This window comes from Crinia signifera, chromosome 8 (genome assembly GCF_055691185.1).
Source record: "Crinia signifera chromosome 8, ASM5569118v1, whole genome shotgun sequence".
In the NCBI taxonomy this organism is placed as follows: Eukaryota; Metazoa; Chordata; class Amphibia; order Anura; family Myobatrachidae; genus Crinia; species Crinia signifera.
The window spans coordinates 80,869,794-80,892,326 of NC_139224.1; the positions used below are offsets into that span (position 1 = coordinate 80,869,794).

General features: G+C 41.0%; 1 protein-coding gene across 4 annotated transcripts in view; it reads left to right on the top strand.

Annotated features, from left to right (window-relative positions):
- The window catches only part of LOC146026245 (uncharacterized), a 165,329-nt gene that overhangs the window by 136,275 nt on the left and 6,521 nt on the right, over window positions 1-22,533 (top strand). For 3 of the 4 annotated variants that reach the window (XM_083156724.1, XM_083156727.1, XM_083156725.1), the window contains 4 exons: window positions 18,401-18,578; window positions 19,872-19,992; window positions 20,233-20,385; window positions 21,790-21,912. Coding sequence is in view for 1 of the 4 variants with exons in the window: in XM_083156727.1 (XP_083012853.1) it covers window positions 18,401-18,412 (12 nt within the window). In the remaining 3 variants the exon portion in view is untranslated. The remainder of the gene's footprint in view (window positions 1-18,400; window positions 18,579-19,871; window positions 19,993-20,232; window positions 20,386-21,789; window positions 21,913-22,533) is intronic. The other variant, XM_083156726.1, reaches the window with a different exon arrangement.

The window sequence follows — 22,533 nt, forward strand, 5'->3', positions numbered from 1 at the left end:
AAATCCCTAATAATTGACCCATTTTCATGGTCACAATTGTGAATATTGTGTGTTTTCTCCGGAACGTGTTTATAATAGAAGAAGCACAAATACTCTAAATGGAATTTCGGTGACACTGTGTGAAATATAACACTGCATAATAGCCCTTAACCAGAGCTGATCCCAGTACAAATTTGTTCTCAAAATGGGCAAAACAAATGCTGCATTGCAGGTGGGGCAGATGTAATGTTCTGAGAGAGTTAAATTTGGGTGGGGTGTGTTGAAACTGAAATCTAAATTACAGTGTAAAAATAATGCAGCCGGTATTTACCTTGCACAGAAACAAAATAACTCACACAAATCTAAAGGTGGCCATACATCTACAGATCGATTGTCAGATTGGGCCGGTTTGAACAAACAGCTGGTAATATCTGAATGACAGTTTTTAAGCATTTCAAAGCAAATGGTCAACTGTCATTTGCTCTCATCTTTTACCAGGATTTTGTTCCAACCAGACAGATCGGACAACAAATCTGTAGATGTATGGCCACCTTAAATCTCTCTGCACATGTTACATCTGCCCCACCTGCAGTCCAGCATTTTTTTGCCCATTTTGAGAACAAATTTGTACTGCGATCAGGTCTGATTAAGGGCCATTATGCAGTGTTATATTTCACACAGTGTCACTGAACTACATGAAATTGGATTTATGCTGCTCTCTTTGCAGTGCATATACAAAGATAGACAATCCTGTGTATATAAATAAGAAATAACTGTTGCAGTCTGTTATTGAAAAACAGTAACTTACAATAAGTTTTACAAGTAACAGTGTAAACCAGTGGTTCCCAAACTTTTTTGGATCACGGCACCCTAGAGTATCAGATTTTTTTTCATGGAACCCTTAGGCAAAAAAATTAGATACCAAAAATTTTAGAAAAAAATATTAAATGAAATAAGTTGCGCTTATATGTCCTCTTTAGGTCCAGTTATGTGAGTAATGAGGAACATGATTCACTTCTGTTTATCCACATGTTATAATTGGCAGTCACAAGTACTGATTTTCCTTATTACTTTGACCATATATCATTTGAATTTGTCCTGGACCACCAACCCAGGGCAACCCTGCAAGTGCTCCGCGGCACCCCTGGGAGCCACGGCACACAGTTTGGGAACCACTGGTGTAAACTGTCTAATGTATCATTTTACATATCACCTCTGTTTATTGACAGAAAAACAGTGTTGCATCCCCTATACTGGGAACATGATTGGGCTGCATTACAGCATATAATTATGCCAAAGATAAGCCAATATATTAACTGTTAAATACGTTGAAGTGTATTATGATGTAATAAATTGTAAGCTTGCAGCAGGGCCCTCTAACCCCCAAGTCTGTCTGTCATTACCCAGTTTGTTTTATCACTGTCTACTATTGTAAAGTGCAACAGAATCTGCTGAGCTATATAAGAAACTGTAAATAAATAAATAAACAAATACATTGATTAAAAAAATAACAGGTTAATCATTCTGAGTGGTGTCTAGCAGTACATATATGCCAATCACTGTGTTCATTCCTAGGCAGCAGGGCCGTCTTAACAGCAGTGTGGGCACCTGGGCAAAGCAATGCACTGGGGCCCTTACCCATTCTCCCCTCCTAGGGGTGGGGGTGGTATCAGCAGCAGCTTTGATGTCCCACGGGTGGCAGGGGGTGCTCTATCTTCCATTCAACATGTAGGACCTGGAGCAGTAACTTCTGCTAATTACTCCTTTACTGCACAGGTGGTGGGAGGGTGAACACTAACGTGTGGAAGGGGGCACTGAGCTGTATGAAGGGTCCCTTGTAAATGACTTCCAGGGAGGTAGGGGGTGTTTTATACACAGGGGACAGTTGGATAATGGAGTGGGCTTAATATTCGTCATTTTCCGGTGGAAGGGCAGCTTGTTTGACTGCAGATATCGCCATTATCTGGAAATAGATTTCCTAGCCTAGTATAAAAACCTAGAGTCCCAACTTTCAGGAGGTGCTGGGAACTTGGGTATCAGAGATCAGGAGCCAGAGCAATCCATTGACAAAAATATAAAACTACACCAGACGTTTGGAGCTGGAGCAGGGACCAGCTGCTTGAAGGCTGATATCTCTGGTTCTGGGCATGATAGAGACAAGCCGCTAGTGTCAGAGAGAACCTGAGAAATATGACTGGAAATTGTAATTAACAGGTCGGATGTGGACTGCTGCTTTGAAGTTGGATATCTGCAGTTCCCCAGTGCCGATTTTCAAAATTCTGGTATTCCTGGAAAAAGGGAATCCTCAGCTATCAAAATAGAGCCCTTATACGCCTGGGGCCCCTGGGCAAGTGCCCATTAAGGCCATACAAAAAGACGGCCCTGCTAGGCAGGATTGATCAGCAATACTTATTACAGCATAATGCACTTTAATGTATTTAACTGTTAATATATTGGCTTATCTTTGGCATAATTATATGCTGTAATGCAGCTGCAGGTGGGGCAGATGTAACATGTGCAGAAGGAGTTAATGTGGCCATACATCTACAGATTTATTGTCTGATCTGTCTGTTTGGAACAAAATACTGGTAATGGATGCTTTGAAATGGTGATACTTTGCTTTGAAATGCTGGAAAACTGCCAAAAACTGTCATTCAGATATTACCAGGTATTTGTTCCAACCAGCCAGATCTGACAATCGATCTGTAGATGTATGGCCACCTTTAGATTTGTGTGAGTTATTTTGTTTCTGTGCAGGGTAAATACCTGCCTCATTATTTTTACACTGCAATTTAGATTTCAGTTTCAACACACCCCACCCAAATTTAACTCTCTCCGCACGTTACATGTGCCCCACCTGCAATGCAGCATTTGTTTTGCCCATTTTGAAAACAAATTTGTACTGCGATCAGGTCTGATTAAGGGCTATTATGCAGTGTTATATTTCACACAGTGTCACTGAAATTCCATTTAGAGTATTTGTGCTTCTTCTATTATAAACACGTTCAGGAGAAAACACACAATATTCACAATTGTGACCATGAATATGGGTCAATTATTAGGGATTTTTTCTCCCGCCAGTCAGTCACTTTGCACTAGGACAAGCTCGTACTGTTTTTTACTATGCTAAAGTATGTTAATGAACCACTCTAAGACATCCTGACATAATTATAACTAGATTGGAGCATCTTCATAGGTTTCGTTATTTTCACCTAAAAAGTGAAACTTTAGGCCTCTTGCCAGAACAGAAGATGTTGACTCAGATCAAAATGCTTTTGCATGTTTCTTATTCAGGTCAAGTCACAACTTTCCCACACTAGCCGATTTTGAATTTCTCAATTTCAGTTTTTTCACTCTGCCCTAGCGAGCACCTCCATCAAAAATAAAGATGAAGCCCTGTTTAAAAAGAATATAGATATAGTACAGGTCTTTAGAGATTATTATCTTCAGCTATATTCTAAACAGGAAATAAATACTACAGCTAGGAACGAGTTTTGGACAGGTCTAATGGTTCCCCAGGTCTCGGAAGCTCAAGTGGCAACGCTGATGGTACCAATTTCAGAAGAGGAAATCCTCAGGACCAGATGGGCTATCCAATGAATATTATAAAATCCTGGCCCCTAAAATTAGCAATAAGTTGGCTTAAGTGTATAATTTAATACTAACAGATAAATAACTTCCCCTATATTTTAATTCAGCCACGATTAAAGTCCTGCTCAAACAGGGAAGAGACCCAGAACAACCTAGTTCGTATAGGCCAATATCGTTATTAAATACGGATTATAAAATCGTAACAAAAATTATATCTGATAGACTGAAGGTAATCATGCCATCCATAATACATCAGGATTTATCTGGGGGCAGCAGTCAGTGGTAAATATAAGAAAATTGCTGACGGTAATGGAATGGGTGAGATTGCACCCAGGATCAGATATAAAAGCAGTGCTTTCTCTGGATGCAGAAAAAGCTTTTGATATGGTAACTTGGGAACATTTAATAGATACACTTGGGAGATTCGGGATGCCAGAGGATTTTGTTTCATTGATGGCAAGATTGTATACTACGCCAGGTACCCAGGTTGCTATCAACGGGTATGTATCTCTGTCCTTTAATATTGAAAGGGGTACAAGGCAGGGGTGCCCACTGTCACCCCTACTATTTGCAATGGCACTAGAGCCTCTAGCAATTTCCCTGAGGACCATGGATAGATACAGGGAGGTCGAGGTGGGAGGGCTGGAGGCAAAGTTGGCATTGTATGCGGATGACATGCTGCTCTTCGTCTCCAGACCCTCGGACTTGATCCCATGTATAGTGGAAATAATTGAAACTTTTGGCTCATTTGTGGGTTATAAAGTCAATTATAGTAAGTCTGAACTCATGGTGCTGACAGGGGAGGCCTCAAATATGAAGTTGAACCCACTAATAAACCAATTTTCGATTGTAAATAGTCACTTTAAATATCTGGGTATACGTATACCCTTGAAAATGGCAGATATTTACACAAAAAATAAATAAAATTGGCATACATCCTACAAATTATACCATTAGGACTTAGTAAAACAGATATGAAAGTAGTAAATCGTATGTTTTTCTCCTTTCTGTGGTCAGGAGGTAAAAGTAAAGTGGCCTATAATAATCTACAGCTACCTAGAAAGGAAGGTGGGTTAAACATGCCTGACGTAGGGGCCTACTGTAAAGTAGTTTGTATTAGATATATTACAGATTGGCTTCAGAGGAGATCATTTTTCACTAACCTTGAGCTAGAGAAAGGTTTTTTCTTTCCATATTCACCCACAGCGCTGATTCATTCCCCGAAAAACATGATACCCACAGATTTGCTTTCTTCCATTTTATTTAAGGAAACATACAAAGCTTGGGTAAATCCCAATAAACAAACAAAGGGGAATTTTACAAGGTCACAGTTCAATACAATTTGGGGAAATCCACAATTCAAACCAGGGATAGAAAATAGTAATTTATTGAGATGGAGAGAAAAAGGTATTAGTTTAATTAGAGACGTTTTTGATCCGGGTGGCAAGGTGATGTCATTTGTTGAGCTAAAAGATAAATATGGATTGAAACAAACGCAGTTCTATATGTACCTTCAGGTGAGGCATTATATACAGACACAGAGATCAGTTATGGAAGACGAGGATGCTGTGGATCCTATTAAAAGATTAATGGGTACTCTTTACTTATCACGGCGCCCGCGATCTCCATCGCGGGCGTCGTGGGTAAAGAAATCAGGGGGATCGCGGGCATCGCGGCCAGTACATTAACGGCCGCGACGCGATGCCCGCGATCCCCGCGATTTCCCATAGGGTTTAATGTTAAATTTAGTGCTGCCCGCGATTTGACATTCAATGCTTCAATGGCCACGATTTGGCCATAGGAATCAATGTTAAATGGGCCACAGAGCCCAAATAGGCACAATTAACACTTAAATGTCCCCCAAAATTTGTAACGCCACCCCACGATCCACGCCAACCCGAAGCGTGGCGAGCGCAGCGGTACGCGTCCTCCGACCTTTTCATACCCCCACTATGGAGTTGAGAATAGAATAGTGTGGCGAGCGCAGCGAGGCGAGCGGACGGGGATACCTTCACAGGTAAACGTGGCCCTACGCGGCCTTCACAGGTATCCGTGTCCGCTCGCCACGCTTCGGGCTCGGTGGCTCGCTGCGCTCGCCACACTATTCTATTCTCAGCTCCACGCCGACGTGGATAGTGGGGGTATGAAAAGGTCGGAGGACGCGTACCGCCGCCCCTCGCGGGCTCGCTGCGCTCGCCACGCTTCGGGTTCGCGTGGATCGTGGGGTGGCGTTACAAATTTGGGGGGACATTTAAGTGTTAATTGTGCCTATTTGGGCTCTGTGGCCCATTTAACATTGATTCCTATGGCCAAATCGCGGCCATTGAAGCATTGAATGTAAAATCGCGGCCAGCACTAAATTTAACATTGAACCCTATGGGAAATCGCGGGGATCGCGTCGCAGCCGTTAATGTACTGGCCGCGATGCCCGCGATCCCCACGATGGGCGCCGTGATAGGTAAAGAGTACCGATTAATGACTGTAACAAGCTCAGTGAGATATCGTCTGTCTTTGTATTATGATGTATTACAAAATACCAAATTTAAGGAAAAGTGGAAGGGAGTGATTAGTAGGTGGCAGAGGGATGTACCAGATATGCCTAACTGGGAATTAGTACTGAAAAATTGTATCTATACATATAAGTGTTTTTATTCAGTATTATTGCAGGAGGTATATTTTTAAATTCTATCGAGGGAGCCCATATGATGCCGGGGGAATCTGATCGATGTATTAAGTGTAGTAAAGCTTCAGCTTCCTTTTACCATAATCTTTGGAGCTGTGGAAAAATAGCAGTATTTTGGAATAAGGTGATAAATTATATAAATAGGGTGTTTTCCCTAAGACTCATGAAGAAACCACAAGCATGTATTTTGTTCTATGTACAAGAGTGGGACTTGGGCCCTAGGAGTCGAAAATTAACGCTGGCATTAATAGTGATACTGGGAGTAGCTAACAAGCTTATTTTATACCACTGGATTAAGCGGACAGCTCCATCTATAGTAGAATTGGAAACTATGGTGCTGAAAATTATCTATATGGAATGGAGAGCTACTCTTCCCGATATTGGCCCTTATTCTGGTCGGTGCGTACTTTCCCGAAATCTTTCGGAGCGGGCCGCACGCCACGCTGTGCGGACATCGTCCATAGAAACGCCCACCGAGCCTCCGCATTCGGACGGACTCACTCTTTAAGAAGAGGGCGTGTTTACGGACGACATCCAAACCTTTGCATGTGCGGTGGACACACACAGGTTATGCACGGTCTTACAGCGTCTGCACGGTGTTACAGCGTATGCACGGTCTTACCGCGTCAGAACGGACGGGAACCTGCCCGTACGCACCGATGCGGTGTATTTATGCACAAATCACCACTATTATCAGAACACCCAAATCTGTAACATGACCCACTTATGCAATTAGGCAACCTCATTAAAAAGGGATTGTTTTTAATGGTCATCTATTATTTATCTAATTGATAATTAAACACTTTACTACCACTTTAGATTAACCCTTACATCATGCTAAGTTCACAACATTCTTTCTTGCCCCTTTACGCCCATGTGTTATGTATGCATATGACATCATCAATTATTCTTCTCATGCAAACACACACATACACATCAACACACTATGTACATCTTTACATTACCCTTCACTTTCAACCACTTCTATGCAATAAACCCATCTATATACTGTATATACCTTTTGCACCTTACATAAATAAACAGCACTATTTATACTTATATACTTATATTTATACTTATACTGTCAAATAACACACAGACCACTTCTAACTTTTATCACAAAAATGTATTAACATAAACATAAAAAAAAATGCTTCACAGCAGGAGGTCGCACAGGTCCTGCACCTCTGCAGCCATGACGACAAGGTGCTGGCGCAGCCTGAGGAGGGCCCCTCTCACACCCTCGCCTTGTTCCCTCTGGTCATCTGTGGGCATGTTAAAGGGGGTTCAACATTAATTATGCTATTCAGGTAGACCTTGTACAGTCAATCCTAAGTACCTACAGCATGCTAAATCATACATACAAACAATTACATTGGCAATACAGTTTCTAATGGAAAAAAAAAGATGGTGCCACACACACACACACACACACACACACACACACACAGTGGGTTACACTACAGAATATGTGAGGGATAAAATTGACAATGTATGTATCAAAATCACAACAACACTTGAGCCTCACTCACACTTCTCCTGCCAAAACACTCACCAATCTACTAGAAAGCTACATCCACTACAACATGCCACATGTTGCCATACATTTATACCTGCATGTCACTGATTAATAGCTAAACTGCATGATAGATAGATACATAGATGGATAGATAGATACCACATTAAAAGGCTAGCCTAGTCCCTCTACCCCTTACTTCCTGAATCATTGTCACATTGCCAGATAGGTGAAAGTGCAGCACTAATCCGCTTCCATACACAAAACAATTTCTAAGGTCAATCCATCCTACATAATAGCTTTCAAAAATACATGGCAACAACACGGGCCAACTGGCTAGAGGGGGGCCCAGGGGAACTGCCCACTTATAAATCAGGCCTGACCATACTCCATTGATGTTTTATTTGTGCTTGTATAGAAAGACCCTCCATAAATAAACACTCATCACCCACGTGAGCCTCCAGATTCCACGTTTGCAGCTTGGGCCTATAACCCCTAAGTGTGTCTGTTGTAACCCACTTTTGTTTATTAATTAATAATAGAGTAAAACACACTAGATTCAGCAGTGGTACCTAACAAATAGTAGTACCACCAATTATTATGCCTGCCTTATGTTTACCTACCACTTTCTTCAAGCTCCACCACCTCGCAGGCCTCCTCCTCGGCCACCACCTCCTCGGCCAGCTGCTCCTCGGCCGCCACCTCCTCCGCCAGCTCCTCCTCGGCCTGCTCCTCCTGGGCCACCACCTCCTCGGCCTGCTCCTCCTGGCCCTGCTCCTCCTGGCCTGTCTTGCACGTTCACATGCTGTAAGAAAAATCAAAATACAGAGTGTTAAATAAGGCACATGATTTGTTCATTCATCATTCACCAAAAACAATGACATATTAGACCCACATTACAGCATGTCAAACAGGAAGTACCACACATATAGTGTATGCCATGTTTAACTCGTGATCAGCCAGGTTACCTTATTGGCTAAAAAAAGGTCATGGAAGCAAAAATGTACAATTGGCCATTTAATGTGTAAACACTCACATCGTGCAATGCTGGCCCTGATTTGCTGGAGCAAATCCGTCTGTCTCCGCCTCAGATCTGACCATCGCCGCTCCAGCTGAGCGATGGTCCTCCGCACCTGGGTGCGCGCGAATATGCGCCTGCGGGCCGCGGCATAGGCATGGCGCTTCTGCCTATTCGTGATAAATGGGCCCGCACGCCCCACCCTGGTCTCCATAACGGAGACCAGTGCTCTGAGCTCCGCGGGCGAGAATGGGGCTGCTCTCCCATAGGCCGCCATCTTAGCAATGGCACAATTAAAGCAATCATGTCCTGTAATTGGTTATTCAGAGTGATATTTGGTATTAACTTTATTGTTCATTTTGTCATTAACCGCGTGTATGCGCCACAACAGACAGCTAAACCATTGCATCGCAAAACAACACTTGCTGTAGCTTTGCATAGCTGAGCTGACCATGCCATTACTTAGTATCTCCAAAACAGACAGGGTGAAAGAAGTTTGCAATCCATTATATATAATATATTATATTCACCAAACATGGGTGAAAACAACAGGTGAAATAGTGTGCATCACTAGCCAGTTACACCTAACTCTACAAGGTACTAAACTAGACAGCTTTATTATAGTGAAAGCTATACACCAGAAACATAGCAAATAGTGCAAGGCCATTTCCAAATATTAGGCCATGGTGCCATGTGAACACTTACCTTCTACCGGTCCACACTAGAGATGTGGAATTTAATGTACCTAGCATCAAGCCAGTATTTGGAGACCTTTCACATGTGATTTGGATGCAAGCACTGATTACTATTGCCTGAGTGGTGGACTGGATTAACATATGGAATGGGTTAGTGTCATTTGTTGTACATACCAAACAAGTGCACAGTACAAATGTACATTCACATATACATTTCATGTCTGGCCACTGTTTTAGGTGTTTATTGGTGTTCAAATCTGCCATTAACTACTAAATCAGACTTAGCAAGTATGCCTGGTTTTGTACTATTTTATTTTTTTCTGGTATGGGCGTGGCCTATGCGCCGCACAGTCTACGCTGCCGTACGGAATGCTGCCGCACGGAACGCAGGGTGTCGCTGATGTACGCCAATTTTAGAAATAGTATATAAAGGTGTGCTAGAAAGGCAAAAAGTTGTTGCAAACATGGCTGGATCTCAATCTGAGGGAGACCAGGAGTGCCAGGAACTCTTTGAACGCCTGGACTCCAGCACCTCCTATGTGCCCCTCACCACAGACCAGCCAGTGGGAGAAGAGCAGGCAGCTGGGCCATCAACATCAGCACAATCTGCTGCTGGCCCATCTTCTGCCTCAGCAGAATCATTGGGAACACAACAGGTGGCTTCCCAACAGAGTAGCCTGGCCAGCACTTCAAGTACAGCTACAGGTGGCCATGGCCGTGGGCGTGGCCGAAAGAGGCCAACAGAGGAACCAAGCAGCAGGAACATGGCATTCGAACCGCAGGAGCTTGCCATACTGGTACCCCGCGCACGGGATTGGATCAAGTGTCCACAGGACAGGTTGACACACACAAGGAGATGGAAGATTTGGGAGGACATAACTGCGGAGATTAATGCGGTAGCTCCACAAGTTCGTGAGGCGGAGCACGTTAAGAAGAGGCAAGTTCATGTGTGTTATATTTGAGCAGTACAAGACCAGTAATGTTTAAATTAGATGTTAGATGGAGTTGGTAAATGGTCGGTCACGTTGCTTGGAGCCACAGACATGATTGCCATGTCATTTAATCGATAGTTATTGTAGGGTGAGTGTGAATGTATCTTCTAAGGGTTGGTTTTATATTTTAATAGAATGTAAGTTTTGTGTAATGAAGCACATGTTTTAATCTGTTGCAGATTGCAATGGTTGCTACAGCAAACATCAGGAGTGACATTTAGTAATATGTAAACTTTGATTGCAGGTGGCACGACTTCAAAACCAACCTCAAGAAGAAACTGACCAAACGGTGGGAACACAGCCACACCTCTGGGGCTGGCCCCATGCCAGGCCGCCTGAAGCTGACCCCCCTGGAGGAGATGGCCGAGTGCTGCATTGCAGTAGAGGAGGTCCGGGGGGTGAGCAACATGGATAGCGAGGCCCCAGCGGAAGTCTTTGCTGCTTTTGTTGAAGGTAATTATTTGCCATGGCATAAGTAGTTGGTACTAATTTGCTTGGAATGTGTTGTAATTGTAATTTTGTCATTAACTAGCATCCCCACCGCTTGGTCAAGAATCTCTTGAGGAGGTGGAGGAGTTTGTGCCACCTGCCACCAGTGGCAGGCATGTGCAGCAGCCACTGGCCGAACCGGATTACGACAGGTGGGTGCAGGTGCTGGGGAAGATTCACCAGCAGGAAGACTTAGCATCAGAGCGGATGCGTAGGACCCAGGAGGTCATGCAGGGTTTGGTCAGCACCCAGCAGACAATAGCTGGGAGCCTGCAGGCTATTGCTGATGCCCAGCAGGCCATGGCTGGCACCCAGCAGTCAATAGCTGCAAGCCTGCAGGTGCTGGCAGATCAAGCCCTGCTCCAAAATGACCTCCTCCTCCACCATAATGAGCTTATGGTGGAGCTAGTTTCCAGCAATAGGGCCCTATTGTCATCCGTTTCTGGTGCATTTCCACCAGCAGCACTCCCTGCTGGCAGAGGGGGGACATCATCCCCCCCTTCACCAGCATCTGCTCCACCTCGGCCACCATCACAACGTGGCCGTGGCCGAAGAGCTGCTGCATGTGGCAAGGAGCCTACCAGGGCCAAACGTGCCCGCAAATGAACTTGTGTCCGCATTAATCTCCACCCTTATGTCTTCCCAAATCTTTCATTTAGCTGTGTGTGTCAGCTTCCTGTGTCCAATCCCATGCAGAGGGTAATCACATTTGCCCTCGGTTTGAATGTCTTGTTTAGTTCCCCTGTTGCCCTCTTTCGGCTACCATTACTGTCTGCTGTACTTGAAGTGTTGGTGCTATACTTTTGTTGTGAAGCCACCTGATGTGTTCCTAATGATTCTGCTGTGGCTATGTATGTCACAAATACATTTTTTTTTGTACATTCCTGCCATGGTACCTTTTAATTTGTTGCATGTGTCAAATAACATGCTTTCCATTTTATTTTTGAAGTTCTTGTAATAAATTTATAATTTGATCCCCAAATGTGTGGTTTAATTGTTAAATGTAGAAGTGACATGTATATTTATATTAGTGATAGTAAGTTCTGTCCATTGGTTGCAGTGTAAATGTGTGTCCAAACTGCAGCATATATGTGTGTGTTTAGTAATGGTCCATTTAAGCTGCAATGGTTCCAATTGAAGCAATGAGAAGCGTGTAATTAAGCGTGTAATTAATGAGTAATGAGTAAAGGAGTGGATTGTATTGTGTTCAGCTGACATTGGTTGAGGTGCGCCCGTAGTGATTAGGCGTTCCGATTGCCTAGCGCATGACCGAGTGGTGTCCGCAAAGAAATACTTGCTTATGGACACCGCATATTTCTAGCCTTTTGGTTCTTGTGCATTCGGTGTGCTGTCCGAATGCACGCCTACCAGAATGAGTGCACTCCCTTGTGGACGCCCATGTTTACGCCCAGTTTAGCCCACTTTGAAACTACGCCCCTGTGTATTTCCGAATGACGCCCATAATACGCCCATATTTCCCGAGTGATTGCGGTGCACATTTCTGTACGGTATTAGTGAGAACAAGTACGGAGACCATGCGTGGCACATGCGCATAGCGTTGCCCACGCATGCGCAGACGGCTAAAAAACGCCATCCGTAAGAATTCGGGAAAGTACACACAGACCAGAATAAGGGCCCTTGAGACAGGCATCATTAGGTTCTATAAAAAATGGGGTCTCTATATTGAATCATTGCCCATAGATACAAAGGTAAATGTGATGAAATTATTTGATAATACTACATGGTCAATAAGGAGGCAAAGTGTGGTAAATTAATTTAATTCAAAATATTTTCATCTCTTCCTTTAGAGTAAGGGATACCAGCAGGTGAAGTCAGAAACATTCAGTAGGTTGTTCATAGGTTTGGCAACGTTGTCTTATGTAGAATGTCTACCCTATATTGTGTGTTACCCCGGAGTACAGATTGGGTTATTTTTTCTTGTTTATATATTTTACTATATTGTTCTTTTCTTACTCTTGTTAAAGAATAACAGAAGCATAAATGTGGGTGATTGGATACACATAAACAGAGTGAAAGTAATAACCACTCGGCGAACAACAGGAAATACAATAATATGGGGAGGAGGGAGAAGGGGGTACCTTATAACACTGTCGGCTGCCTTTGACACTGTTGACCACCCTCTCCTGCTCAACACCCTCTGCTCCTTTGGCATCACTGGCACGGTATTCTCCTGGTTCACCTCATACCTCTCCGACCGCTCCTTCTCCGTCTCCACTCCGAGCTCCTCCTCTCCTACTACCCCGCAGCCAGTCGGTGTTTTCCAAGGGTCTGTCCTTGGCCCTCTCCTCTTCTCTCTCTACACCACCTCTCTGGGCACCCTCATCAGCTCCTATGGTTTTCATTACCACCTTTATGCTGATGATACCCTAATCTATCTCTCTTCCCCCGACCTATCCCCATCACTCCTGTCCAAGGTCTCCGAATGCCTCACGGCCATCTCAGCCTGGATGACCCAACGCTTCCTGAAGCTAAACATGGCTAAAACTGAACTTCTAATCTTACATCCCCTCTTCTCCCACTATCTATATCAGTATTGGTGAAACCGAGATCACCTCCACCGACCAAACGCGCTGCCTCGGTGTCATCATTGACTCCTCCCTCTCTTTCACCCCCCACATTCGTGCTCTCTCAGTCTTGCCGCTTTCACCTACGCAACATCTCACGCATCAGACCATTCCTCTCCACTGACGCGACCAAAATTCTCATTCACTCTCTTGTCATCTCCCGCCTTGACTACTGCAACATCCTTCTCTCTGGGCTACCTCTCACCCGCCTCGCACCTCTCCAATCCATTCTTAACGCTGCTGCTAGGCTCATCTTCCTCTCCCGCCGCTCTACCTCCGCCTCCCCCCTCTGTCTATCTCTTCACTGGCTCCCCATTCCTTTCTGAGTTCTCTTTAAACTCCTCACCACCACCTACAAGGCTCTCTCCTCCTCCACCGCTCCTTACCTCTCTTCACTGATCTCTATCCACACTCCCTCCCATTCTCTTCGCTCCATCACTGACCGCCGACTGACCTCTCACCTAATCACCTCCTCCCACTCCCGTGTCCAAGACTTCTCTCGCGCTGCCCCCCTGCACTGGAACAACCTCCCGCCACCCATCAGGCTTTCTGATTCCCTTACCTCCTTCAAGCGCTCCCTTAAAACCCACTTTTTTCGACTAGCCTATCCCTCCTCCTAACCTCTTTTGATCCTCCTATCCTGCCTCCGTTCCCACTTATCCTATTGTTTTTCGTTCGTCCACCCACCTATTTTTAGTATGTTAACTCTTATGAGTAGGGCCCTCCTTCCTCACGTACTCACCCTACCTCTTTACCTCACCTGTGCTCCTGTCCTGTTCTTCCCTTCCTCTACTTCATCTTCAGTCTCCTCGACAATTTTGACACCTACTTCTGAACTGATGCTGATTTTAGTTCTACCAGCTATACCCCTATTTATACTGTATTTTTCAACACACCCTGTACGTTACCTTGTAATTTTTTTGTTTGCTATGTACGGCGCTGCGGACACTTTGCGGCGCCTTATAAATAAACGTACTACTACTACTACTACTATATATATATATATATATAAGGAGCTGTAGTCCGGCACACACAAATAAGCCCAGCAGCGCTGAAGATATCGATACTTTGCCGGGTGCCCTCACTGGATAGTTGATACAGGAGTCTGGGAGGTGCGGCACTCACGGCTGGAAGAACGAAGCAGTACACCAATCGTTAAAGCAACGTTTCAATGTCCTTTATTTGGACATTTATGCCTGACGAAAATGTCCAAATAAAGGACATTGAAACGCTGCTTTAACGATTGGTGTACTGCTTCGTTCTTCCAGCCGTGAGTGCCGCACCTCCCAGACTCCTGTATATATATATATATATATATATATATTTTTTTTTTTTTTTTTTTTCTTAAGGACACGTAGAGGGCCCATCATGAAATACACTGTTTTTTTTATTTTCTTTCTCTCACAGGATTTAGTCACAGTAAACCTAACACATATCACCAGGTAGTACTTCAAGAACTCAAGTAGTTATACACCTAGGCCCCTTATTAGGTATGAACACAAGGGTCTACGATTATATAAAAAAAAAAAAAAAAGAGGGGGGGTGGGAAAGGTAGGGGAAGGGGTGGGAAAGGTAGGGGAAGGGGTGGGAGGGAGGAAAAAAAAAAGGGGATTAAAGATCACCTATCACGCTACACAGTCATAACACAGTACCCCCTCAACCCCATAGAGGCTAATTGATACGTAGGAGGAAAAGAGTAGGTAAATATTTCTTGAGGTTCAAGATGCATATGTGTTTAGATGGAGTGTTATTTGAGAATTCTAATCCAAATCTCTTGTACAAGATAATTTACAATCTGTATGTAGGATTTATTTTTAGTTTTGTGTTTGTGTATATTTGTTTTTTGAAAAATAATAAAAAGTGAACTTAAAAAAAAAAAATACAGATGTAAGTAATGGATTTAGGATATAAGCCTTCTTCTCCCTATTACTTAAGTCACCCATCATATACCTTAATGGGCCTATATTGTCCTTTAATCTTTTTACATCCATCTATCTATCTATCTAAAGTTTTGGTACTTGTGTATTATCACGGCGCCCATCGCATCGCATACCGCTAATTAAGGTATGTGATGGGACCAATTTGAGCCTTTCCCCGGGCTGAGTGTACAATTTTAATATCGCATCGCATTGCATGCCATTATAATGGCATGCGATGAGACGCGATTTGGGATAATTGCCATGTTAAATACCCAGACCAGATTTTTAATTGTATCCCCACCCTGATGGGTAATGAGTATGTTAAATTGCCCCCTATTGTTAATGCCACTCCACTATCAACGCCAACCCGAAGCGTGGTGAGCGCAGCGAGCCCGCGAGTGGCGGTGGTACGCGTCCTTCGACTTTTTCATACCCCCACTATCCACGTCGGTGTTGAGTTGATTTTATATCGTGTGGCGAGTGCAGCTTTGGGCTGGGTGGCTCGCTGCGCTCGCCACACTATATAAAATCGACTCCACGCCGACGTGGATAGTGGGGGTATGAAAAGGTTGGAGGACGCGTACCGCCGTCCCTCGTGGGCTCGCTGCGCCCGCCACGCTTCGGGTTGGTGTTGATAGTGGGGTGGCGGTACAATGTCGGGGGGCATTTTACATTGTACACCCACCCTGATGTGTAATGACTATCTAAAATCGGGTCTGGGGGGGCATTTAACATAGGAATCAGGCATCTGGGTGCCTGTACAATTAAAAATCGGGTCCAATCGCGTCGCATCGCATGCAATGTAATTTTTGGTTGTACAATGCCCTGCGATGGAAATCGGGGGTGCCGTGATAGTACACAAGTACCAAAGTTTTTTTTTTTATTTGTTTTACTTTCAAGAGCAATGAATCAATTCCTATTTTAATTTCATTTATATGTATTCATAATTTCACACATCAAATATTATTTAATGTTCATAAAGCTGTACCTGGTGAAAGCTTTAACAATGAAAGCTTTGTTTCCTTGAACATGTTGCAAAAAGCAATGGAGCAGATGTATTAAGCTTGGAGAAGAGATAAACTGGAGATAAAGCGGAGAAAAGGTAAAAGGAGATAAAGCACCAGCCAATCAGCTCCCAACTGTCTTTTTTCAAACACAGCTGATTGGCTGGTGCTTTATCTCCTTTTAACTTTTCTCTGCTTTATCTCCAGTTTATCTCTTCTCCAAGCTTAATAAATCTGCCCCAATATCTGATTTTCAGGAAAATACACAAACCAACTACATTGTTCGACAAAAGAGTAAATATTTTGGAAATGAGGGTAATTATTTAGGAAAATAAAGTTTAATGTTAACTTTATTTTTTGATTGATAAATTTGATATCTTAGTTTGTTTTAAAGGAAAATATGCTAGAATTCTATAAATACTGTAATTATATTTTTAAGGATTGTTATATGATATGAAATAAACAGCGTAGAGATGTTGATAGATACGTTTGTTTGTTTGTTTGTTTGTTTATGAATAAACAAACTTGTGATTCAACACATGTTTTACATTTATAATTGTAAAATTTCAATGGTTTGTTTGGTATAGAAATATATCAATATAATATATAAATCGATCTTTTTAGAATTCTAATTATTCGAAAACACACCTTAAATACTTTGAACCAAAGATGCAGTATGTCATTATTTTATATAAATAAAGTGTATCTTACAATCCATGTTTCAGATAATTATGAAAATTATTCATATAAAAAAAAATGTACCTTTTTTTTTTAAATGCAGGTCATAGACATTTATAAATACAGACCACCTACATAGTGTTTTAAAAGTCTCTGACACTGATATAATCATTATTAATAAAGTTTAAAGATTACATTTATCATAAAATTGTTGTACTCAAAATAATGATTTCAGTAATGTGTGTTTGCAGTGTTGTATTTAGAGCAGAGGTTCTATATTGCAGTCCTAGAGGCACCCCGACAGTTCAGTATTAAAGTATATCCATGCTTGGACAAAAGAGACTTAATTTTTATCGCAGTTCTTTTAATTAACCATCTGTGTAGAGCCATGGAATATACCTAAAACATGCACCATTGTGGCTGTTTGAGGACCATCTTTGAGAACCTCGTATTTAGGGTTATTTGTATTTTTCAGAATTTTATTTAAAGGGTAATCCATCAATTTTTTTATATCAGAAAAATGATTTAATTCTCTTTGATAAAATCACAAATAAATAACGTTATCCAAAAATACCTTCACCTACACCCAGAGGAATGTGCAGCTGTCCGCTCCCTGCCATATACTCTGCTGTGATGTGTTTATTTCCGTGAGTGCCGCCTACCAATACGTTTATTGATGACTGGAATAACAAGGAGGGCACCTTATTTAATTTTCAATTAAAACCTGTCAGAGGTAATTGAATGTCAAAATAAACAACAGTGGCAGTCCAGGAGTTTTGGTAAATAATGTAATAAAATAGGCTTTTTACTTAAGCCAACATATTGGTGCCCTTAGCCTCTTTGTACACACCTTGACAAAGAGGCTAAGTGTGGCTGTTCGATAGCTATATATTTGAAAGATTATCAATGATAGGCCTGTAGTTCAGTAATTTAAGAATGTTTATTTAACTTATAAACCTTGACAACAATAGATTTAATTGTATTAATCTTCCAGACCACATAAATTAATAACCGTTTTAAAATCAACACACTCAATGTGTTAGAATAAATACATTTTGAAAAATTAGCTTACATATGCACACAACAATATGATGCAAATATATCATGCCATTATTTCCATGTTTATAATAAGCTCATCAATTTAGATGATTTTTTTGATAAATTGTTTGTGCTATATTAAAAATAGTCACACAGTTATGTTACTCATTAATGACATTTTAACATGTCATTTTTTATTTTAATAATAAACAGAGATTCCAATAAATTCTACATCTAGAATTCGCTGGGCAAGTCATGATGTGAAGCGCGGAAGACTAATTCCATTTTCGGGCATTCCTTTTGTGGTTGTTGGGAGAAAAACACTTCAGTGGCATATGGGAAAAGACTGCATATTTTTTTTTCTTCAAAATATTGTAGAGGAAAGAAACAGGTATTTTTATGATTGATTTATTCTAATTGAGTGGCTTAAAATTGTGTCCTTCAAGGCATCGTTAATGCAGAAGATATTTTATGTTATCCCATGGTTTCACATGGGATAAATAAAATATATATTTTTTTTCGGGTTGCACATTTGATACACATGATTTGCATGGGTTAATAGATTGAAGCAGAGGATTGCACACCAAACTGTTAATAATTTACAGCTCCCAGGATGGCTCAGATCTAGCCTATCTATAAACCCACCTACTGGCACAGGGAACTAATTATTTTTTTGGGTGCAGCAGGAGCTGCATCATCTATGTTTTACATCCACAAGCCTTTTATCATTTAATTTTAAATAGGTTTATTATATAGCCTTTTTTTCTTTTAGACATTTTGCATTCAGTGTCTTATACACATTGCAACAGAACCAATTCTACGAATTTGTGACGATTGTAGAACTCCAGGAGTTGAACTGTTGCACAATCTGGAATGGGTGCCAAGGGTGCTCCGTCTTACCACTATGAAAGGCCATTTTTCAGCCTTGTACATTTTGTTTAATTTTGTACCTCCAACATTTACATGGGACTTCGCACTGGTACTGAACGCTCTACAAGCTTGTCCATTTGAACCATGAAACAGGGTGGATTGCAAGTGTATATTAGCAAAAGTGCTTTTTCTAGTAGTGTTTCAGCTATAATATTTTGCTATTTAGGAGCACTTCACTTTCAATAACTTAAAGTTGATAACTTATTTTGAGATCCACAAATAACGCACCATGACGCATATTTTTATCATATTAAAGGTTATTCCTTCTCGCTTAGGGCCAGATGCACTAAGCTTCAAAAGTGATAGGTTTGAGAGTAATAAACAGGCAGCAGCTGTCCATGTCACAGACTTTGTTTGAAAAATACCAGGCAGGAGCTGATTGGTTGCTTTTTTATCACTCTCCATTTTATCACTTTTGAAACTTAGTGCATCTGGCCCTGAATCGATCCCCTGCCTTTGTATTTATAACAAAACTAACTTCATTGTGCCTGGAGGCGGGCTTATAGGTGAGGCTGGACCCAAGGCATCGTGTTAGCTGTAGAAGCTTTAAAGTTTAGTGCCTGATATTCTGGTTCATTCTACAACCCGATGTGGATACTGTGGACCTTGAATCGAGAAAGTTATAAATAGTTAATTCTTAACATAATTTTATTTTTTTAAGTTTAGATGAAAATAGTTTACTAAAAAAAATTCAATAATAAAGTTTTAATAACATACACTATGTGTTAATAATAGCATTTTACTTTATTTGAAGGTAGAAGATCATACATTCATAAAAAGGAGACTACTTAAGCAGCCTACCAAAAAAATGGGCTGTCCAGCAGAAATATACATATTGCACGTTATTGCACGTTATAAAATACCCAGAGTTAAAGGTAAATTTAAGAAACTGCTATCTATTTGGAAAATGTATTTATGATACTACATTCTTTATTTTAAAATAACATATAAAATTGTGTGTTATACAAAAAAAAAAGGATGATTGAACATTTAAATATTCTAAGATTTTTTTATTGAATGTTAAAAAATGTGTATGTAACCAGAATTTTCAGGGTGTGTGTTTTTGTACAGAAGAGAGTAAGACACATATTGAAATCTGTGTATGGTTTATGTAGATAAAATCTGATACCCAAAAACAAAGAAGGAATACATCGAAGACCATCAAAGAGGCCCTTCAACAGGATATAAAAACGATTGAAGGGATTCATACCTATGTTGCCAGTTTTCCTAAAATGTCTTAACACAAGTTTCATCTATCTAAAGGACAAGTAAGAATAGTGTATATATATGTATCTTAATATACCTACCTTAGGCTCCAATTACTATTCAGTGTATATTTATTCACACAAGTACATGTACTCTGCTACACACTTTTTTTTCTGAGTAGTCAGATCTTAAATGATTGATAACTGTGAGGTTAAATAAATGTATATAAACTTTGATCCACCACATTACATAACTACACCTCTGTGCATGACCTTAGTTAACACAAAAATTGCTTATTTACCAACTGAAAATAGTATATGCAACAAACCATTTATTACACTATAACACATGTACTTTGCCAGTCAACAAGCAAGTTCACCTCACAGATCATATTGATAGACCCACTCCCCAAAACTGATAAAAATTAATAAGATAACATCCCTTCCCTTAGAATTTATTGCTGCTTTCATGGGGATTTTTTGGACTTCACACAACCTGCTAGAGGAAAGAAGAAAAGGGTTGACAGCAAGGTAGAGGGATGGGGCTCTAAAACGGTCAGGAACAATAGAAACTAATGGAAGACCAATTTGGAAGACCAATTTTGTTAAAATTAAGTATGAGGAACAACAAACAAAATTTGTACATCCCATGTTGTTTCACCATATTAACATCCCACACTCAAATATACATTAAATACACAGTCAAATTAAGTGCTGTTCTGCAAAAACGACACTTTTGTGGTGCTGTAATGATGAAAAAAATGAAAATTAAGTAAGTAAGCAGAGTGATGCGGTTCAAATTCTGCTTGTCGCAATACCGGAAAATGCTATACTAACACCAGTATACCCTCAGAATAAGCAAACACCTACCTCGCCACATTCACAATAGGTTGGTGACCCACGCCACAAACCAATTGGGACTAGTTATCTGTCAAGCGAAGTGGAGGGGATCAATACAGTTGTTGAAGCATGGCAATGGGCCTGGGGGTCAGTATTTTCATTGCCGGGACCATTCTGCTGGCTGTCCATACTGATCACTAAACTGTAAATGGACATTAGTTGTGCACAAATCATCTGGTCAGGAAACATACATTTTCTAACCATTTTGTTACAGCACATTTGATGATCATTTGATTGAAACCAATTCAAAATAATGACAATATGTTGTTTTAGAGCAGGCATGTCCAACCTGCGGCCCTCCAGATGTTGTGAAACTACACATCCCAGCATGCTTTGACACAGTTTTGCTATTAGAGAATGCTAAAACTATTGCAAAGCATGCTGGGATGTGTAGTTTCAAAACATCTGGAGGGCCAACGTTGGACATGCCTATTTTAGAGGAACATGTATATATTAGGCAACATTTTTATATTAACCTTATATTATTAAAGTATATAGTCAGAAATTGAGCTAGAACATACCGGGTGGTAATTATAAATATATAAAAATTCTGTTTTTAATTACCAGGCTCTCGCTACAACAATGGAGGACTATCAATCTGCTCTTGATAAACTCCAAAATTGCACAGTTTGAAAGACTTGTGATGCACTTAAGCAGTGGTTCTCAAACAAGTGGATGCCTGAAATTGAGGTAATAATTATATTTGTCTGTATTTATGTATCTCTCTATCATTCCTGATTAAATAAAAACGAAATGCTGAAGCACTAAAATGCGACTCTGCCGTTAATGATAATGTTTCCAAAGGTCCGGCACGCCAAATAACAAGATTCAACTGAGCATGACGATGCGGCACTCGGAACCTTAGATAATAATTTTCAGGCAATTATCACCTTTGTTTAACAAGGTTGTAGTTGCCTGAAATTTATGCCTGGCCTGCTGATAGCATTTTGGTTTATTCCTGGAGTGCCAGTGTGTGTGTGTGTGTCTCTCTCGATAGATAGATATAGTGAAACAGGCACTCAGTTCCTTTAAGATATATTCTGTTAATTAGATAAATCAGTAAAAAAATTGAGTAAGTTAAACAAGTAACAGAATTAAGAGACCATAAAATAATGTACTACTCTTAAGTATTTAAGTTCATTACTTTTAGGAGTACAAACAACATAGAAAGATGGGGTTATTGCATTGCTTCTTTGGAAATGTAGAAAGGACCATACTGTATACACAGGCCCATACTGTACACACTGGTCGATTATGAAACCAATAATATAGCATATATTTTTCAACTTTATTGTTGAAGTATATAGTTGT